General features: G+C 41.6%; 1 protein-coding gene across 4 annotated transcripts in view; it reads right to left on the minus strand.

Annotated features, from left to right (window-relative positions):
- Positions 1 to 9,188: 9,188 nt before the first annotated feature.
- PDE8A (phosphodiesterase 8A) overlaps positions 9,189 to 20,936 on the minus strand; it is a 162,076-nt gene continuing 150,328 nt past the window's right edge. For all 4 annotated transcript variants that reach the window (XM_026448316.2, XM_026448317.1, XM_026448315.1 and 1 more), the window contains 2 exons: positions 11,647 to 11,776; positions 9,189 to 10,535 (listed from right to left, as the gene is read on the minus strand). In XM_026448316.2, coding sequence (XP_026304101.1) covers positions 10,429 to 10,535; positions 11,647 to 11,776 — 237 coding nt within the window. In that variant the 3' untranslated portion in view covers positions 9,189 to 10,428. The remainder of the gene's footprint in view (positions 10,536 to 11,646; positions 11,777 to 20,936) is intronic.

Raw genomic sequence — 20,936 nt, forward strand, 5'->3', positions numbered from 1 at the left:
AAGAATCTGCTGTGCTTTGCCTCTCTCTGTCCCCTTACCCCATGGCAACCACTGAGCTGTTTACTGTCTCTACACTTTTGTTTTTTCCAGGCTGTCAGTAGTTGGAGTTGTACAGTATGTAGCCCTTTCAGATTGGCTTCATTCATTTAGTAATATGCATTGGGGGTTCCTCTGCATCTCTTCATTCCTTGATAGCTCAATTCTTTTTTTTTTTTTGAGAAAGAGTCTCGCTCTGTCTCCCAGGCTGGAGTGCAGTGGCCGGATCTCAGCTCACTGCAAGCTCCGCCTCCCGGGTTTACGCCATTCTCCTGCCTCAGCCTCCCGAGTAGCTGGGACTACAGGCGCCCGCCACCTCGCCCGGCTGGTTTTTTGTATTTTTTTAGTAGAGACGGGGTTTCACTGTGTTCGCCAGGATGGTCTCAATCTCCTGACCTCGTGATCCGCCCGTCTCGGCCTCCCAAAGTGCTGGGATTACAGGCTTGAGCCACCGCGCCTGGCCGATAGCTCAATTCTTTTTAGTGCTGAATAAAATTCCATTGTCTGAATGCACCACAGTTTATCCATTCACTGACGGAAGGATATCTTGGTTGTTTCCAAGCTTCAGCAATTATGAACAAGGCCATTGTAAACATTCATGTGAAGGATTTTATGTGAACATAAGATTTCAGCTCCTTTGGGTATATACCAAGGACATGATTATTGGATCATTTGGTAAGAATACATTTAGTTTTGTGAAAAACTACCAAACTGTCTTCCAATGAGGCTGTATCACTTTTGCCTTCCCACCAGCAATGAATGAGACGTCCTGTTGCTTCACATCCTCATCAGCATTTGTTGTCTGTGTTCTTGACTCTGGCCATTCTGACAGGTGTGTAGTGGTATCTCACTGTTGTTTTAGCTTGTGCTTCCCTGATGACATATGGTGTGGTGCATCTTTTCATATCCTTATTTGCCATCTGTAGATCTTCTCTGGTGAAGTCTTTGTTAAGGTCTTTGACCTATTTTAAAATCAGATTGTTTTCTTATTGCTGAGTTTTAAGAGTTCTTTGTATATTTTGGATAATAGTTCTTTGTGTGTATTTTGCAAATATTTTCTCCCAGTCTGTGGCTTTTCTTCTCATCCTCTTCACATTGTTTTACAGAACAGAAGGTTTTTAACTTTAATGGAATCCAGCTCATCAGTTATTTCCTTCACAGAGCGTGGCTTTGTTGTGGTATCTAAAAAGTTTTCAGTATACCCATGCTCACCTAGGGTTTCTCTTATGCTGTCTTCTAGGAGTTTTACAGTTTTGCATTTTACATTTGGGCCTATGAGCCAATTTAAGTTAATTGTGTGAAGGTTGTAAGGTCTGTGTCTAGATTCTTTTTTTTTTTTTTTTTGTATGTGAATGTCCAATTCTAGCAAAATTTAGTAAAAACAATAACAAAAAACAAAACTGTTTTTGTTTCATTGTGTTGCTCCCTTGTCAAAGATCAGTTGACTATATTTATATGGGGTCCATTACTTCTGGAACTCTATTTTGTTCCACTGATCTATTCATTCTTTCACCCTACCACATCTTTTTGAATACTGTGGCTTTATATTATGTCTTGAAGTCAGGTAGCATCATTCTTCCAACTTTGTTCTTCTCCCTTAGTATTCTGTTGGCTATTCTGGGTCTTTTGCCTCTCCAGTAAACTGTAAAATCAGTTTGTTAATATCCACAAAATAGCTTGCTGGGATTTTGATTGTGGTTGCATTGAATCTATAGATGAAGCTGGGAAGGAAGAAATTACATCTTGGCAATATTGAGTCTTCCTATCTATGAACATGGAATAGCTCTTCATTTCATTTATTCAGCTCTTATTTGATTTCTTTCATATAAGATTTATAGTTTCCCTTATAAAGATCATATATATATATATATATATATATATATATATATATATATACACACACACATATAGTTAGATTTATATATATTTCATTTTAAGGTGTGGGGGCTAACATAAATAGTATTGTGTTTTTAATTTCAAATTCTATTTATTGTTGGTATAGGAAAGTGACTGACTTTTTTTTTTTTTTTTTTAACATTGTACCCTGCAACCTTGCCATAATGGCTATTCCAGGTTTATTCTTTTGGATTTTCTACATAGGTAATCATGTCATCTGTGAACATAGTTTTATTTGTTCCTTCTTATTTAGTATATCCTTTCTCTTCACTGGACTGCAGTCCAGTGTTGAAAAGGAATGGTGACAGGGACCTCCTTGCGTTGCTCTTGTTGGTAAGAAAGATTCTAGTTTCTCACCATTCAGTATGAAAATAACTGCGGGTTTTTCATACCTGGGATAAATCCTATCTGGTTGTCAAGTGTAATTCTTTTTACACATTGCTGGAATCTATTTGTTAATATTTTGTTGAGGATTTTTGTATCTAGGTTCATGAAAGATATTGGTCTGTTATTTCCTTGCCATGTCTTTGTCTGGTATGTGTATTAGGGTGAGTCTGGCCCCATATAATGAGTTATAAAGTATCCTTTCTGCTTTGATCTTCTGAACCAGATTGTAAAAAAATGGTATAATTTCTTCCTTATATGTCTAACAGAATTCACAAGTAAATCCATTTGAGCCTGGCATTTTCTGTTTTGGAAAGTTATTAATTATTGATTTTATTTCTTTAATAGATATAGGCATATTCAGATGGTTTCTTGTGAGTTTTGGTAGAGTGTCTTTCAAGGAATTGGTTCCTTCCTTCCTTCCTTCCTTTTTCTTTCTCTCTCTCTCTTTCCTTTTCTTTCTTTTTTTTTTTTTTTTGATACTGAGTCTCACTCTGCTGCCCAGGCTGGAGTGCAGTGGCATGATCTCAGCTCACTGCAACCTCCGCCTCCCAGGTTCAAGCGATTCTCCTGCCCCAGCCTCCGAGTAGCTGGGATTGTAGGTGCCCGCCACCACACCCAGCTTTTGTATTTTGAGTAGAGACAGGGTTTTACCATGTTGGCCAGTCTGGTCTTGAACTCCTGACCTCAAGTGATCCACCTGCCTCGGCCTCCCAAAGTGTTGGGATTACAGGCATAAGCCACCACACCCAGCCGAATTGGTCCTTTTCATCTAGGTTATCAAATTTGTGGGTGTGGAGTTTTTCATAGTATTCCTTTATCTTTTTAATGTCTATGGGATCTGTAGTGATACTCTCTCTTTTGTTTCTGATATTAATAATTTGTGTCTTCTTTTATTCTTAGTAAACCTGGCTAAAGGCTTATCAATTTTGTTGGTCTTCTCCAAGAACCAGGTTTTTGTTTCATTGACTTTATTTCCTGTTTTTAATATCATTTATTTGTGGTCTACTTTTTTACTGTTTCTTCAGTTTATTTTGGATTTCATTTGTTCTTCTTTTTCCAGTTGTCTAAGGTAGAAGCTTAGATAATTAATTGTATACTGTATTCTTTTCTAATATACACATTCAATGCTATAATCTTCCCTCTAAACACTGCTTTCACTGTATCCCACAAATTTTGGCAAGCTGTGTTTTAATTTCATTTAGTTTAAAATATTTGAAAATTTCCTGAGGTTTCTTCTTTGGCCCTTGTGTTAATTATGTGTGTTTTTTTGTTTTTGTTTTTGACACAGGGTCTCACTCTGTTGCCCAGGCTGCAATACAGTGGTGCCATCATGACTCACTGCAGCCTTGACTTCCCAGGCTCAAGCGATCCTCTTACCTCAGCCCCTGAGTAGCTGGGACTGCAGATGCGTGCCATCATGCCTGGCGAATCTTTGTATTTTTTGCTGAGACAGGGTCCCACTATGTTTCTCAGGCTAGTCTTGAACTCCTGGTCTCAGGTGATCTTCCTGCCTTGGCCTCCCAAAGTGCTGGAATTAGAAGTGTGAGCCATGGTGCCCAGCCCTAGAAGTGTGTTTTGTAATCTCCACATCAATCTTTGTTTTCAATCTTTTACAAATGTAAGTAGGGCTGCCATAAATAATTTTGTAGACTGTTATTTCCCATGTGTGCATATCTTCAGGCTAAAATCCTGGAAGTAGAATTGCCAGGTCACACTGCATGTACACTTACAATTTGGATAGATTTGGCAAATTTGTAATTAGGTTGTACTAATTATACTCATCTGCCATGTCATTTCCACACATTCTTCCCCCGCCTCACCCCCGCCACTCCCCGCACCGAGACAGAGTCTTGCTCTGTCACCCAGGCTGGAGTGCAGTGGCACGATCTCGGCTCCGCCCCCTGGGCTTAAGCAATTCTCCTGCCTCAGCCTCTGGAGTAGCTGTAATTATAGGTGCCCATCACCACACCTGGCTAATTTTTGTATTTTTAGTACAGACAGGGTTTCACTATGTTGGACAGGCTGGTCTCAAACTCTTGACCTCATGATCTGCCTGCCTTGGCCTCCCAAAGTGCTGGGATTACAGGCTTGAGCCACTGCAACTTCTTATTAACATACTATATTATCAAACTTTTTATTCTTTACTCATCTTAAAGGCGAAAAATATCTCAAATTGGTTCTAATTTGCATTTAGATTACTATCAGTGAAGTTTAGTATAAACTTTAAGAACTTTTTTTTCCTACAAACTTTTTGTTCATAACATTTTAAAATTTTTTCTTCCATACTGTTCATTTTCTTAAACATTTTAAAAACCAGTATTATGGAAGTAAGCTTTTACAAAATGAATTATAAACATTTCCTTGCTTTTGACATATTATGATTTGTCACAAAGTATTTTGATTTTTATTACTGATTTTCAAATTTTTTTCATATGGCTTCTGTTTTCTGTACTACTTTTTCTGCTTAAAATATGTGCCTGTAGTCCCAGCTACTCTAGGAGGCTGAGGTGGGAGAACTGTTTGAGCCTGGGAGGTAGAGGCTGCAGTGAGCCTGATTGAGCTACTGCACTCCAGCCTGGGCAACAGAGACCTGTCTCAAAAAAAAAATAAATAAATAAATAAAATAAAATAAAATAAAAATCCTAGCTGCCTTGGCCCTAGCTACCTTTAAAAAAAATTAATGTACTCACCACTAGACTTAATAAATGTTAACATTTTGCTGTGCCTACCTTTTTTTTTTTTTTTTTTTTTGAGACAGTCTCGCTCTGTCGCCAGGCTGGAGTGCAGTGGCACGATCTCGGCTCACTACAACCTCTGCCTTCTGGGTTCAAGTGATTCTCCCACCTCAGTCTCCCAAGTGGGATTACAGGCACCCACCACCACGCCAAGCTAATTTTTTTTTTTTTGTATTTTTAGTAGAGATTTCACCGTATTGGCCAGGCTGGTCTTGAACTCCTGACCTCAGGTGACCCACCTGCCTCGGCCTCTGAAAGTACTGGGATTACAGGCATAAGCCACCATGCCCTGCCTCTGCTTTATTTATTATTTCAAAAATAGAAAATATACATAGTTCCCTTTGAAGGTCTTCCCAGCACCAGACCCCTCCCCAGCCTCCATAGGTAACTGCCATTTTCAAGTTGGAGTATACACTTCTGGTCTTGATCAAGAGTCCTTAATTTTGAGACTGGAGAACTCCTCTAGCTGGTTTAAGCGAAGGGATTTATTCAGTGCAAGAGCTGAAGAAATAGACTCTTGACTGTGTTTCCTGGAAAGTCTCCTTAAAATCACACCTCAGGCTGGGCTGCCAAAGTTACTGCTGTGGCTCCAAAGCCTTGTTGTTTCTACCACAATCAGGAAGCTGTCATTATAGCTGCTGGGTCTAGAATGGCATTTCTGACATTCAAAATTGATGCCCCAATGTGGACCTTTGCTTTTTTCCATTTATGACTCAGTTCTAAATCAGAGTCTTGGACAAATGCCATCTGACAAGTGAACCTAAATTAGATATAAAAACCTGGGTGCAAGGCAGTTTGGAAGAAAGGCTTTTCACTCTGTGTGTACACCAGGAGGCTAGGCAGTATTGTATAAGCCAGTTCACAGTATTTGTAAACTTCTTGAATATTTGAATTTTAATGTTCCTACTATTAATTTCTACATGAGCATTAGTGTATTAGGTATTCAAAACATTTACGTAAACTATATCATAGTGCAATTTTGCCTTTTCTTCCAGTGTTATTAATCTTTCCCCCAGTTAACATCTGTACCTCTGCTTCATTCTTTTTCAGTGCTATACAGTTTATATATTAGTTATTTGTTGCTGTGCAACAAATTGCATTAAAACATAATGGTTTAAAACATTTGTTATCTCAGTTTCTGTGTGTCAGGAATACAGGTATAGCTTAGCTGGGCCCTCTGGCTCAGATTCTCTTGTAAGGCTGTAATCAAGGTGCCTCCTGGGAGAGTGGTCTCATCTAAAGACTTGACTAGGGCAGGATCTACTTCCAGCTCACTTACGTGGTTGCTGGGAGGATTCAGTTCCTCGCTGGTTGTGTGCTGCAGGCTATCATTAGTTCCTTGCCATGTATGTCTCACAAGGCAGCTCACAATATGGCAGCTTGCTTCATCAGAGTAAGCAAACAAGAATATGATATCGCCATCTGGTCATGGGTAGAACAGTTCCCCCCTGAAACCTCAAAATGTGACTCCATGTGGAAATAGGGTCCTTCCAGACGTAATTGGTTAAGGATTTTGAAGTGAAACCAGCCTGGATTTAGCATAGACCCTAAATCCAAGGACCAGTGTTTTTATAAGTAGAAGGGAAGACACAGGTCCCACAGAAGGCAATGTGAAGATGGAGGCAGAAATTGGGACAATGCATCTGCTAGCCAAGGAACATCAAGGATTGTCAGCAACACAGGATGGTTCCTCTCTCTGGGCCTACAGAAGGAACCAACCCTGTTGACACCTTGACTTCAGCCTTATAGTCCCAGGAAACATGAGACAGTAAATTTACATTGATTTGAGCTACTGAGTTTGGTTTATATCTTTTGTCATATGCTACCTTTTTTTTTTTTTTTTTTTTTTTGAGACGGAGTCTTGCTCTGTCATCCAGGCTGGAGTGCAGTGGCACGATCTCAGCTCATTGCAACCTCCACCTTCCTGGTTCAAGCGATTCTCCTGCCTCAGTCTCCTGAGTAGCTGGGACTACAGGCACACGCCACCACACCCAATTTTTGTATTTTTAGTAGAGACGGGGTTTCACCATATGCTACTTTTTTTTTTTTTTTAACATGTAGATCTTTACAGTTGATTGTATGAGTTTATACTTATTTCTGCCACTTTTTTAACTCATGCATTTTCTTTTTCCATTTTTCTTTTACTAGTTGCATTAGTTGCATTTTACTTCTTCTTTGCTTTCCTGTGATTTCTTTTTTTTCTTTTTTTTTTTTTGGAGACAGAGTTTCGCTCTTGCTGCCCAGGCTGGAGAGCAATGGTGCGATCTTGGCTCACCACAACCTCCTCCTCCCAGGTTCAAGCGATTCTCCTGCGTCAGCCTCCTGAGTAGCTGGGACTACAGGCACCCGCCACCACACCTGACTAAGTTTTCTATTTTTAGTGGAGATGGGATTTCACCACATTGGCCAGGCTGGTCTTGAACTCCTGACCTCATGATCTGCCTGCCTCGGCCTCCCAAAGTGCTGAGATTACAGGCGTGAGCCACCATGCCCGGCCTGTCTTTTCTCAACTTTTAAGTATTTCTCTTTGTGCTCAATGGTCTACAGCTTCACTTGTGTGGATCTGTTTTATTTATACTGCTTAGGATTCAATGTGCCGTTAAATCTGTGGACTTGTGTCTATCAAATCCTAGAGGACTCTGTCCTCCTCCAGATGGTGCCTCTCCCCATTCTCCCTTCTGGATCTCCTAACTGGACATATTTTGAAGTGTTTCTTTCTATTCTTATATTTTATCTTTCAAATTTTCCATTTTTCTCTCTCTGTGCTGTATTCTAATTGAGTGCCTTCATTGTCTTCCAATTTACTAATTCCCTCTAGTTACGTCTGGTCTTCGGTGACACCTAGACTTTGAAGTTTTTTTGTCTGTTTCAATGACTATATTCATCATCTCTAGAATGTCTATTAATATGGTTTTTTTGTCAAATCCATTATTTTTAAACTGTGTTGGTTTAGTTTTTTTCTTTCTCTCTTTTTTTTTTGAGATGGAGTCTTGCTCTGTCGCCCAGGCTGGAGTGCAGTGGCGCCATCTCGGCTCACTGCAAGCTCCGCCTTCCGGGTTCCCACCATTCTCCTGCCTCAGCCTCCAGAGTAGCTGGGACTACAGGCGCCCACCACCACGCCCGGCTGATTTTTTGCATTTTTAGTAGAGACGGGGTTTCACCGTGTTAGCCAGGATGGTCTCGATCTCCTGACCTCATGATCCACCCACCTCGGCCTCCCAAAGTGCTGGGATTACAAGTGTGAGCCACCATGCCAGGTCTGGTTTAGTTTCTTTTTTGCTTATCTGTTTAAGCATGTTAAGCCTACTCATCTTAAAGTCTCTTTCAGATTATTTGATTATTGTTACTAGTCTTGGTGATGCAAATTCCATATATTGCATACACTGCTATGTCTGCCTCAAGATGGTTGAGTTCTTCGTGTGCTTCATTTCCTTTTTCCTTTGCACCTGGGGAGGGGGCAGAACTGTCTTCCCCACTTCGTCCACCATTACCATCCCAGGTCAAATGTCTTAACATAGGACAAAGCCTTTGTTTCCTTAAACAGAGACCCCAAAGGGCTTGCCCTGTCAGCCCTCCAGTGTCCTGACATCTCTGAATGGGTACCTGGTACGCAGCACCCATCTCTGAGAGCCCTCTGTCAGTTCTCCAGTGTGCCTCTCATCTCTCAATACCCATTCAGAGGTACCAGGCAGTGAACTAAGGTTAATTCTGAGAACTTCTCAACATACTCATATGGCCCTGTGTGACCTTGAAAAAGTCATTTAACTACCAATCTTTTCTGTAAAGTAGGGAATATTACTTATTAGAGATAGGGTCTTGCTTTGTTGCCAAGGATGGAATATAGTGGCATGATCATAGCTAACTACAGCACTGAACTCCTTGGCTCAGGCAGTCCTCCCACCTCAGCTCCTAAGCAGCAGAGATCACAGGTGCATGCCACTATGACTGGCTAATTTTTAAATGTTTTGTAGAGATGAGGTCTTGCTATGTTGCCCAGGCTGGTCTTGAACTCTTAGGCTTACAATGTGCTGAGATTACAGTCACAAGCCACTGTGCCTGACCTTTATTTAAAAAAAATAAATAAATATTATAAGTATTATGAAACAAAGAATTCTCCAAAAAGAAAAAACATGATTTCTTAAAAAGAAATGGTTTAATTTCATTTTTATCTGGGAAAAAACCACAAATACGAGTTTAAAATGAAATGACAAACACATTGACATGTCAAGTGTCATTTTTTATGGTATTATGCTTATTCAAAGTGTGAAGATACAGAACCTCTTTATAAATTTCTGGCATCAAAGATTCCCACTGCAGATAAAAACAGGTTGGTTATAAAATGTCAATTCATTAAATATTCCATTTTTGTTCTTTGTTTTAATAAGGAATATTTTGTAGAAACAGTATAAAATAGGGTAGACATTTGGAATTCAATTATAGAATTTTAGAAAAAAGTGTTAAGTCCTAATTTTTCTTTGCAAACCAAGAAGAGTCTAATTTTACCTTGGGGAGTTACCTGTGAAGTTCATTAGGCAGCTAGAGCTATTTCAGAGCCCTGGGTTCTATAGAGTAGAAGCAGCCTTCTTTAGTGCTTAGAAAAAAGACCCCAGCTTTTTCCAATTAGCCTCAATCAGAAAAGTTTAACATACATGAATATTCCTATAGTGCAGTAAAAATGTCATTTTATATTAATTTGCATTATGAAAATAAGTCTGTATACCAAGTAATGCATAATGAATATGAATCATGTAAATTTGGTCATGGTAATTGAAGTTGGCCTTTGGCTTTGAAGTATTTTTGAATTCACAGAAAATACTGAGCTTTTAATAAAATAAATAAAGCATTTTAATTGATATTAATAATCAAGTTCAAATTTTCTTTTAATTTTTCATTTGCTACTCAATTTTAAAAGAGAAGTCACTCTCAGTAGTGTTCCAAAGTGAGTGATTGCACCTTCTATGATGTGAAAAAGTTGCTAAAGATCCTATTGCCATTAGCTGTTCTTAAGTGCTGAACTGAGAAATTGTTTGCAATAGACATGCTCTGTCACTGGCAGGAAATCCATTAATACCCTTTGCAGGGGCACTCCAGGCCTTGTGTTTTATCAGAAAGCTGATGCAAACCATGGTCTTCATGTGCCTTTCTGAAGAGCTCCTGCAGCAGGCCCAGGCTATAGTGGCCAAGTCTCACTTGACAGTAATGGCATCGGATGGTGGCTGCAGAAGGTTACTGATGTCCCCGTGGGCTTTCACAGGCTATGCAGACCAGGGGGCTGTCCTGCCTAATACTGAAAGGACCAAGGAACTCTGGCTGCCCTCAGGAATTCCAAATGACCAAAGGAACAAAGCTTCAGGGCTCTGGGTGGTGTCTCCCGCTATTCAGGAGGTGGTCGGAGGCTTCGCAGCTTCATTTCGTCCAGTCCTTTCCAGTATTTAAAGTTGTTGTCAAGATGCTGCATTAAATCAGGCAGGTCTACAAAGGCTGGAGAGAAAGATGGGAATGTGATATCCTTTCACAGCCTCTGTTTACATTTTAGGCTTTCTACTAAGAGCATTTTAAAGAGTGACAGATGGGAGCAGGCATCTGCGTGAGGCTAAACAGACCCGGGCAAACACACCCAGCAGCTTCAACGAGCCAAGCCGTGGCTGACTGAAGTTGGCTGACCCTATTCTCAATGCCAGCACCTCCTCTATGACCACCTTCTGGGCTGGTAAGTGTGGTAAATAAAACAGAAGGTGGCTAATCTGCTTAATTACCATTAAACCAGCACCTTTGGGCCTGGGTGTCAGAAAGCAACATGTAGTGTGCCCCCCACCTGATGGCCTGGCCCTTGTGTGCTCGCTCTCCCTTCACGCATGCTTCACATACACCGGCATTTCCTTCCACCTGCACCACATGAAGAACCTGCAGCCTGGGGATGCACACGTCTGGTCTCAGTCCCAGAGGCAGTGAACTGCAGAGCATGCAGTTCCCCCAAAGCCGCAGCTGTCTCCACTGCTTCAGTCCTTCTCCCCAGCCGCCTACCCCTGTTCTACGGCCTTCTTGAGACATGAGTTTATTTCCTGACTGGATCTGGACATTTATCAGCCCTGTAGCCCCTCCTCCAAGGTGCAGCCCTCAGGACAAAGATGACCATGGAATATCAGTTCTCTATTTTTTTGATAGACTCCTGTGCCCCACCTGAAGTTAGAGGAGGGTGACATGCATCAGTCAGAGACAGACCAGTCCTTCTGGTCTTGTGTTGAGTGAGGCTGGGAGAAGCAGGGGATAGTGGAGGGCAAAGGGCTGCTGTAGAAACACCATGGGTTTTGGAGCCGGCACAATTGGTTTTGAACCCTAGCTGCTCCACTGCAAGCTGTGGGGCCCCAAATTCAATCCCGTCATCTATAAAACAGGCATAAAGATGCCTATGCCTGTGGGGAGTGTTAAGAAAGAACACCCAGCCCTCAGGGGCCCTCGGTGATGGTTCACTTCTCTCTAGTTCTTGAAAGCCCAGGCCCCAAATCATATTCTAAATGAGTCAAATGCACTCCTTCATAGTGGTTCCCTATTATTTAGAGGAAAATATGCTATTTTAAGGAAGATTTCTTACCATCCCAAGCATCAAACATGTCTGTGATGAAGTAATCAATGAAAGAGATTTGGGATTTGGGGATGCTGCAGGTATTTCTGTCAAAAACTGGCATTACAACAGGTAAGTCCTGCTGCTTCTCTTCATCAGTCTGCAAAGCAGAAAACGTCATGATCAGGAGATCCCAGCACCTGGTTCCACTCCCCCTAGGGGCAGCCTCTCCCCCACGGAGAGCTTCTCCTGGCAGCCTAAGGTGGCTTGTCACAGTGAGAAGCCAATCGCCACCTCACCCAGCCAAACCACATCTCATAACAGATACCAAGTTGTTCTCAGAATGAGGACTACTCCATGTCAGCGGGGTCTGAGGACACCCCAACTCAAGCCAAACTTTAAACATCTGGAAGCCTCCTTGCAGAAGCTCCTCAGGTAAGATCCCAAACATTTTGTGTAGTCAGCCACTGCTCTGTTGTTCCTACTGACCTAAAGAAACTGAGGCAAAATTAACATACAGAGTTTATTTGGGCCAAGGTTGAGGCCAGCTGCTCAGGAAACACTGGAAGTGTTCTGGAGAATAAAGGAGATGCTCCAGTTTTTAAAGAAAAATGAATGAATCAGCAATTATAAAAGTTTTAAGGAATTTTTACTGTACTGGTTTATTAAAAGAATACTGATTAGTAATTGGCTATATACTGTTGAATGATAGGGTATAAATTATGGCATTGTTAGGTTAATTTATGACTACTAGCGTAGAGTCCACAGAGCAGGCGATTACTTAGGTCAGTATGGGGAGTGAGGCATAACTGCTGTCACATTTCAGTGCCTCTCTGGGCCTGACAACTAAAGGGGGCTCACGTTCCTCAGAGAAAAAGATCCTTTCTTTTCTCCTGTCTCAGTGCAACTGTCCTTCCACCCAGCTTGAAGTGTCCCCATACAGGGGCCATTTCACAGGGAAAGGCCTATAGGCTGCTTCTCTTCTATGGCTGTATTATTTATTTGAAAAGGTTCTGAACACCCTTGAGATCCTGGATGTTAAAAAAAAAAAAAAAAAAAAAAAGCTCTGAGTATTTATATACTTTAGTCAAACTCTTCCACATCTTCAGGATTCCAGAGAGACTCACAAAAAACTAAAAACATAATTAAGAACCTGAGGAAAAAGGCAAGTGTCCTGTTCTTTCTTTGATAAGGTCTCATTTTGGCCCAACAGTGCTGGAGAAAAGGGTGAGGTAAGGCCCTTGGGGTGGTAAAGAGGCACTGGAATGAGGCCAGAAGTCCTCAGTGCATTCTCTAGAGGCCCCTGTAGATGTTCAACGAGAATCACCACAAGATCCCTGCTGTGCTAGGGCACCTGTGCTGGGAGTCAAGTGAAATGGTGGGGCAGGATGAGAACAGGGCGAGCACAGATGGAGTGAGGTAGGAGTGTGCTGGGGGGAGCAGCTCTTCTAGGTGGGACCCTAGTACATGTGTGGGGCTGGGTGGAGGGGATGGTAGCTGTGGTGCTGAACACTAGCCTTTCTCCCCAGTGCCTGGGCTGGAGTGGGTAGAGCCAGCCCTCTGGGGGTTACTCTGGGAGGGCCTGAGGTGCTGGGCCAGGTGTGGTAAGGAAGATGGGAGAAGGTAGCTGAGTGCACAGAAGAAAGGCTAACCACTGAAGTCTCGTCCCACTGTTGGCCGCTTACAAGACGTGTCCTCTACACTCACAGCTGTACTTCTACCTCCCAAATGGTCAGCAGAGTTCACCCCATCACAGCCAGGCTTCTGGGGGCTGGCAGAACCCACTCGCCGCTCCTCCCCTTAGCCCTTGCTCCATAGGGCCTCACCATGGCTGCAGCGCCTCGCCAAGAACATTGCCATGCTTGCACTCACAGGCCCTCCAGGGAATGCCAGGTCAGAAAGTTCTCTCGTCCCAGCATCTCTCTACCCCTACCACAGCTCTACAGCACCAGCTCCGGCACTTGCATGGGGATCCCCAAAGTCACGGACTCCACTGCCTTTCTTCTGTGCACTCAGCCACCCTTCTCCCATCTTCCTTACTACACCTGGCCCAGCACCTCAGGCTCGCCCAGAGTGACCCCCAGAGGCCTGGCTCTACCAAGTAGTTGTGCACCTTGCCCTGTGCACTCACTCCAGCTCTCCATATGGGCTCTCTACTTGAGGGAAGCAGGCAAACCTCTGGTGGTTTTCCTAGGATGGCACCGTACCTAGCACAGTGCCCAGAGGTGCATTTACGCTAGGTAAGTGTTGATGGTGCTGGAGTCATGTGCCAAGAAAGAGGCCCGTGCTTCCTGTTTTCAGGTGGACAGTGCCAGACTGTGGGACTGGGCAAAAGCCAGAAGTAAGAGCTCCTGCTGTTCTGGTGGTTTAGAATATGGGATTCACGTGCTTTGGTAAGAGAAGGAGGGAGGAACGCTGGCTCCGCATCCGCTGGCCGTGGTGAAGGCCCTGCTGTTGGCCACAGGCTGGCAGCCTCAGTGCTGTCTCAGAAAAGCAGTCAGCCCTACATGAGTCTCTCCCATGGTATAGAGAGGAAGGGGTAGGGGGCGCAGGGAGGGCCTTGGGTTCACAGCCAATGGGCCTGTTCAGCTAAAACTGCAGTGCCCTGGGCGGAGCGCTCTCCTGACGTATCCTTCCTTGGTCATGCTAGACCCTAAACCAGCTCTCTCTGGGCAGCCATGGCAAAGGCTTCGTTAGCTCAGCCACTCAAGTCATCCAGAGGCTGTTCTGTCTTTCTGCTCTCAGGGCCTGCCCTCCCTGTTCACATGGAAGCAGCTGGCTGGCTGAAGGTCAGTGAAGACCCTCATGCTTAGATTTCTTCTCTTTGGCCCAACATGTCAAGTGCATGGAGCGTCCAGGGCCCCCGTTCCCTCCCGGACACCAGCAAACTGTGGCCCACGCCCTCATCTAAGTCACCAGTGATAGCTCCACACCTATAGATGCTTCCTTTCTGTGACCCCACCTGAAGGGCAGGATCTACAAATTTCACATTTCACCACTGTGCCCCAAGCGAAAATAAGACTGTACACCTGGCACAGAGCCAGGCAAGTGGTACTCAAGCTCCACTCCCCATGAAGTCAAGTAGCCCCAGTCAGAGAGAAACCACAGATGCCTCTTCACCTTGCTTCAGGCCCTGGCACTCCTGGTATCCATGCCATTCAAGAGAGAGGGTGGCTATAAGGAGTGAACTTGCAAACCTAATCCCACTGAATACAAGAAGCAACTGTGTCTTAATGACTTTAAAATCAAAGCCTGACCACTGGAGTAACATCAGTAATATGGTGGACCAGGAAGCTCTAAGTCCTCATTCCTCCATGAAAACATATCCATGAAACAAGAGATTGGCTAAAATAACCTTACAAGGGACTCTGGAAAACAGTCAAATTCTACAGCAAACAAGTAAATGCCCATTCAAGAAAAGTCACATTCAAAACAGTAGGAAACTTAAGGGTATTTTCATTCAACCTCGCACCACTTCCCCAGCGTGGTACAATCTTGGTCCAGAGGAGGCAGCAGCCCAGTTTCCAACTGTGTCCCTTGAACTGGAGGGAGCAGAGCAGACCTTATCTGCAACATTCTGACAAGTCTGTGGGCTGCCTGAAGGATTAGTCTGTTTCACTTAGCTCCCAGGTAGAAAAGCAATGACTACTACTCAGGAAAGCTGCAGGGGGATGACAGATTTGGATGCCTAAAAACAAGAGATTACGAGCAACAGATGAACAACAGATCATCTAAGGCCCTGAGGATAACCACAGACAAAACACTTCGGGAAATTAAGACATTCGAAAGCAGCTGTTTATAGGGGAATTAAGAAGGGTATGTATATGCAGACCCAGGCAAGACAGACTCATAAAACATTTGAGAAAACTTAAAATTTTCATGATGGGTTAATTGTTAGGCTCAGAGACAGTTTTCAAAGACTAAGTAGGAGAGGTGGCTGTTTTTTAAAATGCCTAATTTTCAACAAAAATCACAAGGCATACAAAGAAACTAGAAAATATGGTACACTTGAAGAAAAGAAATTGTCCCTAAAGATGTATAGGCACTAGACAAAGACTTGAAAACAACTGTCTTAAATATGCCCAAAGACCTAGAAAAGCAAAACAAAAAAACCACACACACAGACCAGGAACTATAGGAAATGACAGGTGAACAACACAGTGAGAATATCAGCAAAGAAAGAAATTACGAAAAGTAACCTAACAGGTCAGGCACGGTGGCTCATGCCTGTAATCCTAGCATTTTGGGAAGCTGAGGTGGGATCACCTGAGGTCAAGAATTTGAGACCAGCCTGGCCAGCATGGTGAAACCTCGTCTCAGCTGGGCATGGTGGTGGGCACCTGTAATCCCAGCTACTTGGGAGGCTGAGGCAGGAGAATCACTTAAACCCAAGAGGCGGAGGTTGCAGTGAGCCAAGATGGCACCACTGCATTCCAGCTTGGGCGACAGAGCAAAAACTCCATCTCAAATTCAAAGGTTGAAAAATACAAAAAAACAAACTTCACCAGAGGGGTTCAGCATCAGATCTGGGCAGACAGAAGAAAGAAAAAAGAACGAAGAAAAGTGAATAAAACCTAATGAACTTATGGGAAACCATCAAATGGACCAATACACATCTTATGAGTACAGCAAAAAGAAGAGGAGGAGAAAAGGACAGAGATTATTTGAACCCAGAAGTTCAAGACCAGCTTGGGCAATATAGTGAGACCCCATATTTGAAAAAATCTTGGCCAAAAATTGCCATATTTTGGGAAAGATATGAATCTACAAATCCAAGAAGCTAAAGAAACTCCAAGTAAGATAAACCCACAGAGATCAATCTGAGACACATTATAACCAAACAGTCAAAAGACAGAGGATCTCGAAACCAGTAAAAGAAAAGACTCATCACATATAGGAAATAATAAGATGATGTGCTCATTTCTCAGCAGAAACCTTGAAGGCCAGAAGGCAGTGAAATTGAATATATAAGTGCTAAAAGACAAAAAACTGTCAACTGAAAATTCTGATTCTGGCAAACTGTCCTTCAAAAAAGAGGGAGGAATTAAGACATTCCTAGATAAACATAAGCCAAGGGAATTCATTACCATTAGACCTGACCTACAAAAAATGCTAAAGGAAATCCTTTAGGTTGAAATAAAAGGAAGCTAGACTGTAAACTTGATATAAAGATCTCTGATAATGGTAAATACATGGGAAAATATAAAAAGCAGCATTATTACAATTTTGGTTTGTAACTTTACTTTTAAAAACGCATACAAAATAATTTTAAATGTTAATGGGCATATAATGTATAAAGATATTATTTGTGACATTTATAAAACGGAGTGGGGTGGTAGAGCTATATAGGAGTTCGTGTATGCAATTAACGTTAAGTTGATTATCAATTTAAAATGAATTGTTGTAACTTGAGGTTGTCCTAGGCAATCTCTGTGGTATCCACAATGAAACTATCTATAGAAAAAGGGAATCAAAATGTGCCATTACAAACTATCAAATAAGCACAACAGGAGGCAGTAATGGAGGAAGAGGGACAAAAAAGCTGTACGACATACAGAAAACTAACAAAGTAGCAAAAGTCTTTCCCTATCAGTAATTATTTTAAATGTAAATAGATTCAACTCAAAAGCCACAGGCTGGCAGAATGGATAAGAACACACGATCCAATTACATTCTATCTACATGAGAATCACTTTAGCTCTCAACACATACATACGTTGAAAATGAAAGGATGGAAAAAGATATCTCATGAAAATAATACCCAAAAGAGAGCTGGGGTGAGTATCCTAAGAGACTAACTTTATGTCAAAAACTGTTACAGGCCAAGCGCGGTGGCTCAGGCCTGTAATCCCAGCACATTCAGAGGCTGAGGCAAGCAGATCACCTGAGGTCAGGAGTTCAAGACCAGCCTGACCAACATGAAACCCTGCCTCTACTAAAAATATAAAAATTAGCTAGGCATGGTGGTACGTGCCTGTAATCCCAGCTACTCAGGAGGCTGGGGCAGGAGAATTGCTTGAACTTGGGAGGCAGAGGTTGCAGTCAGCCAAGATTGTGCCACTGCACTCCAGCCTGGAAGGACATTAATAAAAGGGTCAATTCATCAGGAAGATATAACAATTATAAGCATAAGCACCAAATACCAGAGTTCCAAAATATATGAAGCAAACATTTATAGAAAGAAGAAACAGATACTTCTAAAATGATGCTTGTAGACTTCAATACTACACTTTTATAATGAACAGAACAATGAGACAATAGAGTTTGAACAATGCTCTAGGCCAAGTGGACCTAACAGAATCTATAGAACATCCACCCAACAACAGTAGAATATACTTTTCTCAAGTGCAAATGGAACATTCTCCAGGATATAACATATGATAGGCCACAAACAGTATATATTTTAACAGGTAAAGTCATACAAAGTGCCTTTTCTAGAAACAGTGAAATGAAACCAAAACTCAATAATGGAAGAAAAACCGGGAAACTCACAAGTATATGGAAATTAAATAGCATATGCTTTGATATGGTTTGGATGTCTGTCCCCTTCAAATCACATGTTGAAAAATAATCCCCAGTGCTGGAGGTGGGGTCTGGTGGGATGTATTTGGGTCATGAGGGCAGATCCTTCATGAATGGCTTAGTGCCCTCCCCATGGTAATGAGAGATCTTGCTCTGAGTTTACAGGTAATCTGGTTAAGAGTGTGGCAATTCCCCCTGCTCTCTTACCATGTGATATATCTGCTTCCCCCTTTGCTATGATCATAAGCTTCCTAAGGCCGTCACCAGAAGCTAAGCAGATGTTAGTTCCATGCTTGTACAGCCTGCAGAACCATGAGCCAAAATAAACTTCTCTTTATAAATTACCAAGCCTGAGGTATTCCTTTATAGCAATGCAAATGGACTAATATACTCTTAAACAACCAAGGGATCAAAGAAGAAATCATAAGGGAAATTAGAAAATACTTTGAGACAAATGAAAATGAAGCACACTATGCCAAAAGTTATTAGATGCAGCAAAAACAGTGATAAGGGGGAAATTAACAGCTGTAAATGTCTACAAGATTTTAAATCAACAACCTAACTTAACATGTTATGGAACTATAGAAAGAATAAACTAAACCTAAAGCTAGCAAAAGGAAGAAAATAATAAAGAACAGAGGTACACAGAAAACAGAAAAACCAATACAGAAAAATCAACAAAACCAAAAGATAATTTTTTGAAAAGATCAACAAGACTGACAAATCTTTGGCTAGATGGACTAAGAAAAAAAGACAAGACCCAGATTACTAAAATCAGAATGAAAGTGGGAACATGACTCCAGGTTTCACAGAAATAAAAAGGATTGTAAGAGAGTACCATGAACAATTGTATGCCAACATAATGAATAAATTACTGGAAATATGCAACCTACCAGGACTGAATCATAAACAGAATCTGAATAGACCAATGACTAGCAAGGAGATTGAATTAGTAATCAAAAACCTCCCCAAAAAGGATGGTTTCACTGGTTAAATTCTACCAAACATTTTGGGAGGAATTAATATCAATCCTTCTCAAACTCTTCCAGAAAAATTGAAAAGGAAGGAAGTACTTCCTAACTCATTCCATGAGGCCAGCTTATCCTAATAACAAAGCCAGACAAAGACACTACAAGAAAATTGCAGACCAATATCCCCTGTAAATACTGATGCAAAAATCCTTAATAAAATACTAGCAATCCAAACTCAGCAGCATATTAAAGGATTATACACAATGACTATGTGGAATTTACTCCTGAAATGCAAGATTGGTTCTGCACATGAAGATCAATCAGTGTGATATACCACATGAAGAGAACGAAGGGAAGAAAACGCAGATCTAAAACACTAAATTTTACCATAAAAAAGGAAGAAAAAAGGAACTGCTGAACTGCTTCCCAAAGTGGCTGTAGCATTCTATGCATCTATCACAGATGCATGCATTCCAGTTGCATCTTCAACATTTAGTGTTGTAAGCCTTTCCCATTTTTAGCCATCCCATTGGGTGTATAGTGGTATTTCACTGTGGTTTTAATTTGAATTTCCCAGATGACTAATGATGTTCAGCACTTTTCATATGCTTATTGGTCTTTCATAATAACTTCTTTGGGACAGTGTCTGGACAAATACTTGCCCATAATAAACTGGGTGGTTTATCTTTTATTACTGAGTTACAGTTCTTTATATGGATACAGTCCTTTCATATATAGTTCTTTATATATCTGTGGATACAGTCCTTTCAAATATAATTTGTAGATATTTTCCTCCAGTATGGCTTGCCTGCACATTTTCTTAGGTGTGTTTGAATGAGCAAACTTCGTAAATTTTGAAGAAGTCTAATTTATCAAATTTTCTTTTTATGGTTGTTGCTCTTTTTATTAAGACACAGTCTTGCTCTGTCACCCAGGTTGGAGTGCAGTGTACAATCATGACTCACTGCAGCCTCAACCTCCTAGGCTCAAGCAATCCTCCTGCAGCTGAGACCACAGGCATGTGCCACCACCACAGGCAACTAATTAAAAAACTTTTTTTTTCTAGAGATGAGGTCTCATTGTCTTGCCGAGGCTGAGTCTCAAACTCCTGGACTCAAGTAATCCTCCCACCTTGGCCTCCCAAAGTGCTGAGATTACATGTATAAGCCACTGTACCTCGCTGGCTGTTGCTTTCTGCATCTAAGAAATCTTTGTCCACTTTCGTCGCTGTGGATATTCTGGTATGTTTCTCTCTCAAAGCTTTATGGTTTTAGCTATTGTATGTAGGTCTACGAATTTCTCTATGGTATGAGATAGGAGCTGTGGTTCTTTTTTTTTTTTTGCATAGGAATATCCAATTATCCTAACACCACTTGCTGAAAACATTTCACATTAGCCACTGATCATATAAATGTGATCTGTTTCTTGGATTTCTATTCTGTCCCATGGTTGTACTTGTTATCATCATGCCAGCACCACACTGTCTTGATTATTTTAAGTTTTGAAGCCAAACAGGGCATACCTTCCAACTTTTTATTTTTTAAGTTTGCTTTGCTTATTCAAGGTCCTTCTTGGGTAGAAGTGAATGTTAGCACTGAGCCTTCCAGTATGTGAACATGATACGTCTCACTGTTTATTCAAGTGTTCATTAAATTTTTCAGCAATGTTTATGGTTTTCACTGTAAAAGTTCTGGTCATCTTTTATTAAATTTTTTCCTAATTTTAATTTTTAAATTTTATTTTCTACTGTAAATGGGACTGGGCTTTTGGTTTCATTTTCCAATTGTTGGTTGCTAGTACATAAAATACAACTCACTTTTGTATATT

Source organism: Piliocolobus tephrosceles, chromosome 6 (genome assembly GCF_002776525.5).
Source record: "Piliocolobus tephrosceles isolate RC106 chromosome 6, ASM277652v3, whole genome shotgun sequence".
NCBI classification, from domain to species: Eukaryota; Metazoa; Chordata; class Mammalia; order Primates; family Cercopithecidae; genus Piliocolobus; species Piliocolobus tephrosceles.